This window comes from Phyllobates terribilis, unplaced genomic scaffold (assembly GCF_046119375.1).
Source record: "Phyllobates terribilis strain yellow unplaced genomic scaffold, ASM4611937v1 Scaffold_3__8_contigs__length_932513732, whole genome shotgun sequence".
NCBI classification, from domain to species: Eukaryota; Metazoa; Chordata; class Amphibia; order Anura; family Dendrobatidae; genus Phyllobates; species Phyllobates terribilis.
In genome coordinates, this window is record NW_027362763.1 from 67,932,905 (window position 1) to 67,945,374 (window position 12,470).

General features: G+C 46.3%; 1 protein-coding gene across 2 annotated transcripts in view; it reads right to left on the bottom strand.

Moving 5' to 3' along the window:
• Window positions 1-1,521: 1,521 nt before the first annotated feature.
• LOC141258818 (cytochrome P450 2C23-like) overlaps window positions 1,522-12,470 on the bottom strand; it is an 83,420-nt gene continuing 72,471 nt past the window's right edge. For both annotated transcript variants that reach the window (XM_073673974.1, XM_073673975.1), the window contains 4 exons: window positions 4,674-4,815; window positions 4,063-4,247; window positions 3,060-3,201; window positions 1,522-1,861 (listed from right to left, as the gene is read on the bottom strand). In XM_073673974.1, coding sequence (XP_073530075.1) covers window positions 1,683-1,861; window positions 3,060-3,201; window positions 4,063-4,247; window positions 4,674-4,815 — 648 coding nt within the window. In that variant the 3' untranslated portion in view covers window positions 1,522-1,682. The remainder of the gene's footprint in view (window positions 1,862-3,059; window positions 3,202-4,062; window positions 4,248-4,673; window positions 4,816-12,470) is intronic.

The window sequence follows — 12,470 nt, forward strand, 5'->3', positions numbered from 1 at the left end:
ATTCAACCATATCACCGAGCAGCTGTAACTACTCGGTGCTCGCCTGAGCATACTCGTCGAAAGGGTTAACAAAACATACTCGCTCATCACTAATAACATCTAATATGGATACAACTGTTTCTTTGCAGGGCTGGGGTCTTGGGTTCAAATCCCACCAAGGACAACATCTGCAAGGATTTATATGCTCTCCCCGTGTTTGTGTGGATTTCCTTTCACACACGAAAGACATACTGATAAGGAGTTTAGATTGTAAAGTGATGTGGAAATTAATGGTGCTATATAAGTAAGTAAAATAAACAAATAACATAGGGTTCAACAGTGACACCAAATGGCCATAAAAATTTCTATATCCAACCACTGAAGCCTAATAAAAACACAGGGGACATCTAGTGGCAGCCGCATTAGTACTGCAATCTCAGAATAACCCAAAAAGTTCTGAAGTGAAATCTAATATGCAAATTGCCTCTTCAGAGAAAAAGAGGGCTTGAACTCTATAGCGCCACCTATTGGAAGCAGCAATCCTACAAGTCACAATTGACCCTTTAACGAGTCGTGCAATATGACTTAGATTAAAAGCCAAATGAGAATCTCAATTTGAAGTGAAATGTAGTGACTACAGAAGTAGTCATCGCTAATGGAGTAGATTAAAAACAATCCTGCTGAGGACCTCTAGTGGCAGCGACATTAGAACTGCACCTGAAAATACCCTATTAAATTGCATTTTTGACGTCTTTTAACTCATTGAGTCTTTGACCTGCTGTATCCCTTCTCTTCTTCTTTAAAGTTGAAATCCAACATACCCAGGTGCATTTTAGCTGATGGTTCAAAGTCGGAAACACGTCAATTTTACCACTTTTTACACGATACATTTTATTGGATTTTCATATTTTCCTTTTTGTAGCTAATACATAAGCTAACAAGGAAAGGAATGAAGCTCTACTTATTTTGGTAATACAAGTTGCAAGCATCTGATAGAACCTAACTTTTCTACTATTGAAATTCATCTGTAAAGTTCAAGGAGCAAAAAGATGTCCATAATACATTGCGCTGGGATGCACCCCATGCCTTCAAGTAGAGATGAGGGAAAGTTAACTTTGGTTACTATTAGTAAACAGCTGTCGATGAGTTGGAAGAGGATGAAGAGTTGAGTTGGTGCGGTGGTACCCAGCTATTTTTTCATGTAGAACTTTGTGATACTCATTGCCGTAGCCTTAACCCCTTTCAAAACCAGACAATTTTGGACTTTTTGGAGAATTTAGATTTTTTTTGTTTATTTCATTGTTGCATTGCAAGAACCATAACTTTTTGAAGGCATTTTTTTCCCGTAGCACCAATTTAGGGTACAGATACCTTATTATTAACTAACTTTTATTACCTCTTTATGGGAAGGAATAAGAAAAATTCTGACATTGTATTTTTTTCATTTCTCTTTTACAACGGCGTAAATAAAGCTATATGGCTCGATACAATTGTGACATCTTAACATTAATTTATTTACCACTATAAAATGAAAAGGCAACATTTGACATATTTTTTTATTAATTGTAAAATCTTAAAGTTTCATAAATTAATATTGCACAATATGTACAGTATTATGACATAATTCTCTAGGTGTATTAAAATAAGTAAAAAAGAATATGCTCTTTAAAGAAATACAACCCTGATATGGCTTTAGATCTGTCTTATCTGCGAGGAATCGCACATATTTTATGGGGTATAGGAGCGTTAGTGAACCCCGCGGCTGGATTGAGGTTGAGCTCAGCACCTGGCGGGGCCTGAAATGTGAAGTTCTGCAATAAGGTTGTGAAGAACAGGAAAAGCTCCGTTTTTGCCAAGTTCTCTCCGGCACAACTTCTTTTACCTGGATACAATAGAAAAAGACAATATAATAGCCATCCACAAAGTACAAGTAACAGAGACTTGGCATATGGGGTAGTAGGATTGTGGTAACTAGAGACTCATTTATGTGGGCCAATAGTCATCTGATCATTGACTTATCTAAACATATCACCGATCTGTTCATTCTTCAGCTAATTGGACTGTTTAAGGTATTAAAAGAAATAGGTCAGTAGGTTTTTGCTATGTAATCTGAGAGCAGCATGATGTAGGGACTGACAACAAAATCAGTGTATTATCAGCAGGAGATTATCATTACAGGACTTGAAGTCTCCTGCCTCCTAGTCCTTCTGCTCTGTGTAACTCTGCCCCCATCACTAATTAGCTGCTTTCCGTCAAGCAGAAAATTGGCCATCAGTGGTGTGGGTTGGGTTATAGAGGGCTCAGCATTCTAAGCATTGCTAGACGTGCAGCAGGGAAAACAATGATGCATGAAAATGACAGCATGCAGAACAGTAAGTTACATATTGCAGGTATCAGGGCCTCTGCCCCTTCATCATGCTGTGCTCAGATTACATAAAAAAAAATCTGATGATGAGAGTTTATATTGGTCAGTGTAAAAAAAAAGCATTAAACGAGCACCAATCAAAATTCACTATTGGAATAAATCTGCCCATGTAAATACAACTTAATCAGGTCAAAAATTCCTTATGTCACTTAATAAAGAAAATGTATTGCAGTATTTATAAATGTTATGAAAATAAATACTAAAAAATGGCAAAAGGTAGGTAGGTCCTGTTAATTCTCACTGTAGGGAAAATGCAGTATTAAAGTAAATAGCAACAAATTCTGCTGCAACACCATCGATATAACACACGGATGACTCCAGTATACCCAAGTTGGAGCCGTCTTACAGGGGAACTCATCATTATGTCTCATAGACGGGGGGCCCTAAGATAAATTTCAAGAGACCACCTCTTAATAATTACCAGAGATATTGTACAAACTTCCATTTTTTTTCAAGGGAACATATTAATTTTCCACAAATTCTGGTAACGTGCATGTATATCCTGACACTGGAAGTCCCATTACAGTACAATAATACTATAGTAAGAATGGATACTTTAGCTAATAGTTAACATATAGTAACATTTCATGTATTAAATTAACAAGACATTTTCTTCTCCATTGGTTAAACAGAAATGGTTGTCCATCCGTCTTACCTAGTGAAAATGGTATAAAGGCTTCATTCTTCTTAAAATTGCCTTCTGAATCAAGAAAGTGTTCTGGATAAAACTTTTCTGGCTTATCAAAGCAAGATCCATCTTTAAGCACAGAGTGCAGCAATGGGATAACAACTGTGCCCTAGTATAAAAATACAATGTAAGTGCCAATATAATTAAATTTATAACAATAAAATGGCAATAAAATATGTCTCTCACATAAGTGCATTACATTAGTGGTTCATTTATTTCAATAGGATCCATGTAATGATTTATTTTGCCTATTGTGACATTACACAACAATTGAACACTGGGTGCTAGGTTGTCTAATCAATTACAGCTGATTACTATGGTTTCAGTTGCTTTTTCATAGCCAATGGCTTTGAAGAGAAACAATGATAGCTATGAAATCTTCATCATATTATAAAGCCCAAACTGGATCGTAGCTCCCTGAACTGTCTTATTTGTACGCATTAAAAATGATATTATATTTTAGAATAATAATGTTTATTGCATATTTCTCAGTATGAACCTTCATTCCTTGCTGGTCTGGTGATGGACACATAGATAGATGGCTGCATTTTAGCAAGACTTGTATCTGTATTTCCATCATTAGACTGGGACAGATTGCTACTTATATCTTTTTTCATGTATTTTATCATTCAGTGACTTCAAGCAGAATCAGAAGACCCTAATACAAAACTGATCCAAAAAGCATATTGGACAATACAGTGCATAGCATTTGCTTGCTGATTCCTTTTAACAGAAAAAAAATCTTGATGTTTTAAAAATTAAGCGAATAATAGGCAAAATTAAACATTCTGCATTTTATGCCACGATTTAAAAAATCTTACAAAATTTAAAGCTTTCAGTAATTTAAAAAAAATCTGATCACGTCATCAAATTGTCAATAATAGAGGTCTTTGCACCAAAAATGTCCAGCCCACCTATTATTAAATACAAAAGGGCATGTTATATGAGAAAACATTGTATTTCAAATCACCTTTGGAATAAAATAACCTCTGAAGGTCATGTCTCTAATTGTTGAATGTGGAAGGTTTACAGGTACAATATCACCAAATCTTTGAATTTCATGAATCACAGCATCCGTATATGGCATTTGTTTCCTATGTTCTGTTTTCGGTTGAGCAGATCCGATTACATTTTTAATCTCATCTTGAACTTTTTCTGTTGAGTAAAAAAAAGATGTGTCATTTTAAATGAGAACAATTTAACTATAGTCTTTGTACAATTAAATAAGACATTACGACCATTATGAATGCATACTTCATTAAAAAATAGTTGTTTTGATGAATTCAGGAATTCAGATATTTCATATCATTTGCGTTATTATGGGGTAGCTGTATAGCCCATTATGGTACCACAAATTATATTTATATAGTTAGAATACTTAATTACTTACATAATACTAAAGTTTAGACTAATAGTACAAATATAAAAAAATCTATAACTTTATTCCATATTGCATATAATTGGCCTATCAGATAAGACAATCACATTTTCTCTAATTTTGTATATCACACTGCATTTCCTTATTAAGTTTGGGTAGTCTTAAATCATTTCATTTATAATGATGTGACATGAATCCCTTACTTTGGATTTCAGGATATTTCATCATTAATAGTAATCCCCATCGCAGAGTGGTTGAAGTCGTCTCCATACCAGCAGAAAACAGGTCTACCACCAGAGTTGACAGATTTTGGTCATGATAATATAACTTAGATTCTGGTTTTCCCTTAATTTTATTAAAAAATAAATGCTAGTGGTTAGTAAAATGTTATATAGACAATGACATAAAATTGCAGATAATTATTATAATTATGAGAAAAACTGAAGCATTACTCATATACTTTCTAGAAAAACAGTTAGCCAACATCTGCAATGTCTATTTCTCATTTAAACAATCGTTTCTACTCCCCCACCTTAGCTATTGACCAAAGCTCTATCATTATCCTAATGACAGCAGACTATGCAGTGGCTTGCGAAAGTATTCACCCCCTTTGGCTTTTTACATATCTTGTTATATTGAAACCTGTGTTTAAATATTTTTGTTATCCAATTTGTGCGATGCATCAGCAGTAAATAATCTATGTTGGTGAATTGAAATGAGAAAAATATAGGCATAAATTTAATTTATGGGATCAAATAGCTAAAAATTGGCATGTTCATATGTATTCACCCCTTTTGTGATGAAGCCCCTAAAAATTTATCATTCAAGTAATTACCTTCATAAGTCCCATGCTTAGTGAAAGGAAGTCCACCTGTATGAAATCTAAGTGTCACATGGTCTCTTAATATATACACACCCTTTCAGAAAGGTCACAGAGGCTGCAACACCATTAAGAAAGAGGTACCATTAACCTAACAACACTGTGAAGACCAAGGAGATCTCCAAACAAGTCAGGGATAAAGTTCTTGAGAATTACAAGTCAGGGTTGGGTTATAAAAAAATATCCCAATATTTGATGATCACCCGGAGCACCATCAAATCCATTATCAAATCGAAAGAGCATGGCACCACAACAAACCTGCCAAGAAAGGGCAAACCTCTAAAACTTTCAGCCCGGCAAGAAGGGCATTGATCTGAAAGGCAGTACAAAGACCAAAGGTAACCCTGAAGGAGCTATAGAGTTCCCAAGCTGAGACTAATGTATCTGTTCATACGACCACAATAAGCCTTTATTGAAGATTGGAAGAAAAAAGTGTTTATTTACACAATAATAATTGTAACGGGTCTGGGAGGCGGAACCTCTGAGCTACTATACAAGGGGGCGGCCCTTGTAAGGGAGCGGGTGGCAGTCTCTGGATGAACGGACAGGGAGATACGGCAAGTGATCAGGGCAGTCTCTGGGTAAAGGGTAGGTACGACCTGTGATGGCAGAGCCTCCGGGTAGGCTAGCAGGCAGATGGTAGATGTGTGCTCCCAGGTGAGCAAGCGAGAGTCTCTGGAATAGCAGGTGGTCACGGAACGTGACGGCGGAACCTCCGGGCTGGCAAGCAGGCAGGTAACGGAGAAGCGCTCCCAGGTGAGCGGACAAGAGTCTGAAGTAGCAGATGGTCACAGCACGTGACAACGGAGCCTCCGGGCAGGCAAGCAGGCAGGTAACGGAGAAGCGCTCCCAGGTGAGCGGGCAAGAGTCTGGAATAGCTGGTGGTCACAGCACGTGACGGCGGAGCCTCCAGGTAGGCAAGCAGGCAGGTAACGGAGAAGCGCTCCCAGGTGAGCGGGCAAGAGTCTGGAATAGCTGGTGGTCACAGCACGTGACAACGGAGCCTCCGGGCTGGCAAGCAGGCAGGTAACGGAGAAGCGCTCCCAGGTGAGCGGGCAAGCTGGTCCATAGACAGACTGACCGGAGTTGTAAGGCAGACCGTCGGACCTCAGGAAAGCAGGCAGGTAGCTGATGTGTGCTCCCAGGTGAGCGGACAGGCTGGTCCTTTAGACAGACTGACAGGAGTAGTAAGGCAGACCGTCGGACCTCAGACTGGCAGACAGGTAACAAGTATTCAGGCAGGAATCAGGCAGGTAACTGGCAGGAAACTGGCAGGTAACTGGCAGCGGGACCTGAGGGCTGAAGCACAGGTGAGACACAGGTGCAAACAACATTGCTCGGGCACCTCCATTTTGGAGGAGGTGCCTTATATATGATGAAGTCCTCCGGCCATTGGCCGGGGACTCCTTAGGACGGCGCGCGCGGCCCCTTTAAGAGGAGGGGAGCGCGCGCGCGCGCGCCCTAAGCACAGGGGCCGGGAAGGAGCGCGCGCTGAGAGCAGAGCGGGAGGAGGACGCCGGGAAGGAGCGCGCGCTGACAGCAGAGCGGGGAGAGGACGCCGGGCACGGAGCAGAGCGGTGAGGGGAGCAGCGTCCCTGCCTAGCAGAGGGCAGGGACGCCAGCGCTACAGTACCCCCCCCTTTAGGCCCCCCCTTTTTTAGGCCAGACAGAAATTTAGCTAGGATGAGAGGGGCATGGATGTTCTCCCGGGGCTCCCACGTTCTCTCCTCAGGACCAAACCCCTTCCAATCTACCAGAAAAAAGGTCTTTCCTCTTACCCTTTTGGTGGCAAGAATGTTCTCTACCTCAAACTCGTCCTCAGCAGAAACCGGAGCAGGAGGCGTACCTGTAGACTTGGAAAAAGAGTTAAGTACCACAGGTTTGAGGAGAGATACATGGAAGGAGTTAGGGATCCGTAAGTTGGCCGGGAGTTTCAATTTATAGGCCACCGGGTTGATCTGACTGATGACCTCCAGTGGGCCGATGAACCGAGGCCCTAACTTATAGGAAGGGATCTTGAGCCGGACATATTTGGACGAGAGCCAGACTTTATCCCCAGGACGGAATTGAGGAGGGTCCAGACGTTTTTTGTCAGCGTGTCTTTTCATACGCTCGGAAGACTGAAGGAGTGCGGATCGGGTACTCTCCCAAATGGAGGAAAATTTGCTAACGAGAGATTCCGCAGCCGGGTTGTCCACCGAGGTGGAGACAGGAAAGGGAATCCGAGGATGCTGACCAAAGACTACAAAAAATGGGGATTTGGAGGAGGATTCGCTCTCGTGATTATTGTAAGAGAACTCGGCCCATGGTAGGAGATCCACCCAGTCAGAATGGTGGGCATTAACGAAGTGCCGGAGGTAACTGGTCAGGTTCTGATTGATCCGCTCCACTTGACCATTGGACTGTGGGTGGTAAGCGGAAGAGAAGTCCAGGGTGACGTCTAGTAGTTTACAAGTGGCTCTCCAGAAGCGTGACGTGAACTGTACCCCACGATCCGACACGATGTGGAGGGGCAGGCCATGAAGACGGAAGATGTGACGAATAAAGTCTCTAGCTAGCTCGGGTGCAGACGGGAGGCCTGGCAGGGGAACGAAATGAGCCATCTTGGAGAAGCGGTCAGCGACCACCCAAATGACCGTACAACCGGCAGAGAGTGGGAGGTCAGTTATGAAGTCCATTGCAATATGCTGCCAGGGGGCAGCAGGTACTGGGAGCGGAAGGAGGCGACCGGCTGGCAGATGTCTCGGAACCTTGTTGCGGGCGCTGGACACACAGGCAGAAACAAAGTCTATTACATCCTTGTGCAGGGTAGGCCACCAGTAGTGCCGGGAAATAAGCTGGAGGGTCTTCTTCTGACCAGCGTGGCCAGCCAGTTTAGACGAGTGACCCCAGTGAAGGATCTTCTCCCGATCAGGTACTGATACGAACGTCTTTCCGGGAGGGAGACGATTTAGACTCACGGGAGCCACCTGCATTACTCTGGCGGGATCGATGATGTGTTTCGGATCTTCCTCGAGATCAGATACCAGAAAGGATCGAGACAAGGCGTCCGCCTTGACGTTTTTGTCAGCCGGGCGAAAATGAAGGACAAAATCAAAACGAGCAAAAAACAAGGACCACCGGGCTTGGCGTGGGTTAAGTCTCTGGGCATGCTGGAGGTAAGCCAAGTTCTTGTGGTCAGTGTAAATTATTACCGGGTGAAGAGCCCCCTCAAGCAGGTAACGCCACTCCTCCAATGCCAGTTTGATGGCCAATAACTCTCGATCTCCTATGGAATAATTGCGCTCTGAGGAGGAGAAGAGTTTAGAGAAGAAGCCGCAAGTTACCATCCTCCCAGAAGAAGATTTTTGAGTAAGTACCGCTCCAGCTCCAGAGGAGGAGGCGTCCACTTCCAGGAAGAACTGCTTGTTGCCGTCCGGGCGATGCAGCACCGGGGCGGAAGAGAAGGCCTGTTTTAAGGAAAGAAAGGCTTCTTCTGCTTCGGGCGGCCACTCTTTGGGATTAGTACCCTTACGGGTGAGCGCGGAAATTGGGGCAGTCCGGGAAGAGAAATGTGGTATGAAGAGGCGGTAGTAGTTGGCGAAGCCCAGGAACCGCTGAATGGCCTTCAGCCCCTCCGGTCGAGGCCATTTCTCGATGGCAGACAGTTTCTCTGGATCCATTCGTAGGCCGGTCTGAGAAATAATGTAGCCCAAAAACGGAAGCGAGGTCTGCTCAAAGAGGCACTTCTCGTATTTAGCGAAGAGGTGATTCTGCCTGAGCCTGAGCAGGACCTGACGAACGTCCCTCCGGTGAGTCTGGAGATCCGGAGAGAAGACCAAGATGTCGTCCAGGTACACCACTACGCAGGAGTAGAGAAGGTCCCGGAAGATGTCATTGACCAACTCTTGAAAGACGGCAGGAGCGTTACAGAGACCAAAGGGCATTACCAGGTATTCATAGTGGCCGTCCCGGGTGTTGAATGCCGTCTTCCATTCATCCCCTTGACGGATACGAACCAGGTTGTACGCCCCACGGAGGTCTAGTTTGGTGAAGATTCTAGCCCCCCTCAGACGATCAAATAATTCTGGAATGAGCGGAAGGGGATACTTATTCTTCACCGTGATCTGGTTTAGGCCTCTATAGTCTATACAGGGACGGAGAGAGCCGTCCTTATTTTTGACGAAAAAGAAGCCTGCTCCCGCCGGGGAGGTAGATTTCCGGATGAATCCCCTGGCCAGATTCTCCTCAATATATTCGGACATCGACCGGGTCTCAGCAGCGGATAAAGGATAAATACGCCCACGGGGAGGAGTAGTACCGGGTAACAGGTCGATGGGACAGTCGTATGGTCTATGAGGGGGTAATGTCTCTGCCTCCTTTTTATTAAAGACATCAGCATAAGACCAATAAGGAATTGGAAGTCCAGGTAGATTAGCTGGGGTAGGAGAGGAACGGACGGGATGGACGGGAACCAGGCAGGTCTTATGACAGTCTTGTCCCCAGCGAAGGACTTCTCCGGTTTGCCAGTCAAGCACGGGTGCATGTTTCTGGAGCCAAGGCAGACCTAGCAAGAGGGCGTGAGAGAGTCCAGGCAGAACATGAAAGGAGATACTCTCAGAATGCAGCATTCCCACCTGCAGAGTAATGGATTCGGTGATGAGTTGGATGGGGCGTGGTAAGAGACCCCCATCCACGGCAGCCACAGACAAGGGTACAGCCAGAGGTTTGGTGGGGATGTGGTATTTCTCTACCAGGGACTGTGAAATAAGATTCCCGGCTGCTCCAGAGTCCAGTTGGGCTAGTTCGAAATAACGGTTCTCCCCGTAGACGATTGAAACTGACAACAGCAGGGATGGAGAGGATTTATTCTTGTCTAGGTGGACCTCTCTGAGCGAACCTAGACACAGGCGTTTCCCGACCTCTCCGGGCAGGCACGGATCCGGTGCTCCTTACTGCCACAGTAGAAGCAGGTCCCCTCGGCACGGCGTAAGTCCTGATGGGTCTTGATCATCTTGGTCTGGTCGACCTGCATAGGCTCAGGAGGGTGTACCTGGTTAGAGACAGAAGGAGTGACGGGTTTCTGAAAAGTAGGAGCTAGACGTGGTAACCTCCTCTCACGGGTGACCTCTCTGGCACGCTCCTGGAACCGTAGGTCAATCCGGGTGGCAAGAGTTATTAAGTCATCGAGAGTGGTAGGAATGTCCCGACCGGCAAGTTCATCTTTAATACGGCCGGACAGACCCTCCCAGAAGACGGAAACCAGAGCGTCGTTATCCCAGGCCAACTCCGAGGCAAGGGTACGGAACCGTATGGCATATTGGCCCACGGTGAGACTCCCCTGACGGAGGCGTAGCAACGATGATGCAGATGAGGTCTTCCGTCCGGGTTCGTCGAAGACTTTCCGGAAAGCCGTGAGAAAAGCAGGCAAGTTGGACACCAGGGGGTCTCCTCTCTCCCATAGAGGATTTAGCCAGGCCAGGGCCTCCCCGGTGAGATGGGACATGATGAAGGCAATTTTGGCCCGGTCGGAGTTAAACTGGTAGGACAAAAGTTCGAAATGCAGGGTGCACTGATTTAAGAAGCCCCGAGCCTGGACGGAGTCGCCTCCGAAGCGAGGAGGTGCAGAAAGCCGGGGTCCGGGGTAGGATACCATGGTATTAGTGGGCAGCGGAGCTGCCGGATTGCAAGATATGGCACTGGCGGAGGTTGTTGGTGGATCAGACAGAGTGTTCAGGCGAGTATTAACATTCCGCAGGTGACCCAGGATGGACTCCTGTTGGGACCTCTGACGGGACAGTTCAAGACAGAGGTCCGAGAGCGAGGGAGCTTGGGTGCCACCGGGTTCCATGGCCCGAGCAAACTGTAACGGGTCTGGGAGGCGGAACCTCTGAGCTACTATACAAGGGGGCGGCCCTTGTAAGGGAGCGGGTGGCAGTCTCTGGATGAACGGACAGGGAGATACGGCAAGTGATCAGGGCAGTCTCTGGGTAAAGGGTAGGTACGACCTGTGATGGCAGAGCCTCCGGGTAGGCTAGCAGGCAGATGGTAGATGTGTGCTCCCAGGTGAGCAAGCGAGAGTCTCTGGAATAGCAGGTGGTCACGGCACGTGACGGCGGAACCTCCGGGCTGGCAAGCAGGCAGGTAACGGAGAAGCGCTCCCAGGTGAGCGGGCAAGAGTCTGGAATAGCTGGTGGTCACAGCACGTGACAACGGAGCCTCCGGGCTGGCAAGCAGGCAGGTAACGGAGAAGCGCTCCCAGGTGAGCGGGCAAGCTGGTCCATAGACAGACTGACCGGAGTTGTAAGGCAGACCGTCGGACCTCAGGAAAGCAGGCAGGTAGCTGATGTGTGCTCCCAGGTGAGCGGGCAGGCTGGTCCTTTAGACAGACTGACAGGAGTAGTAAGGCAGACCGTCGGACCTCAGACTGGCAGACAGGTAACAAGTATTCAGGCAGGAATCAGGCAGGTAACTGGCAGGAAACTGGCAGGTAACTGGCAGCGGGACCTGAGGGCTGAAGCACAGGTGAGACACAGGTGCAAACAACATTGCTCGGGCACCTCCATTTTGGAGGAGGTGCCTTATATATGATGAAGTCCTCCGGCCATTGGCCGGGGACTCCTTAGGACGGCGCGCGCGGCCCCTTTAAGAGGAGGGGAGCGCGCGCGCGCGCGCCCTAAGCACAGGGGCCGGGAAGGAGCGCGCGCTGAGAGCAGAGCGGGAGGAGGACGCCGGGAAGGAGCGCGCGCTGACAGCAGAGCGGGGAGAGGACGCCGGGCACGTAGCAGAGCGGTGAGGGGAGCAGCGTCCCTGCCTAGCAGAGGGCAGGGACGCCAGCGCTACAGTACCCCCCCCTTTAGGCCCCCCCTTTTTTAGGCCAGACAGAAATTTAGCTAGGATGAGAGGGGCATGGATGTTCTCCCGGGGCTCCCACGTTCTCTCCTCAGGACCAAACCCCTTCCAATCTACCAGAAAAAAGGTCTTTCCTCTTACCCTTTTGGTGGCAAGAATGTTCTCTACCTCAAACTCGTCCTCAGCAGAAACCGGAGCAGGAGGCGTACCTGTAGACTTGGAAAAAGAGTTAAGTACCACAGGTTTGAGGAGAGATACATGGAAGGAGTTAGGGATCCGTAAGTTGGCC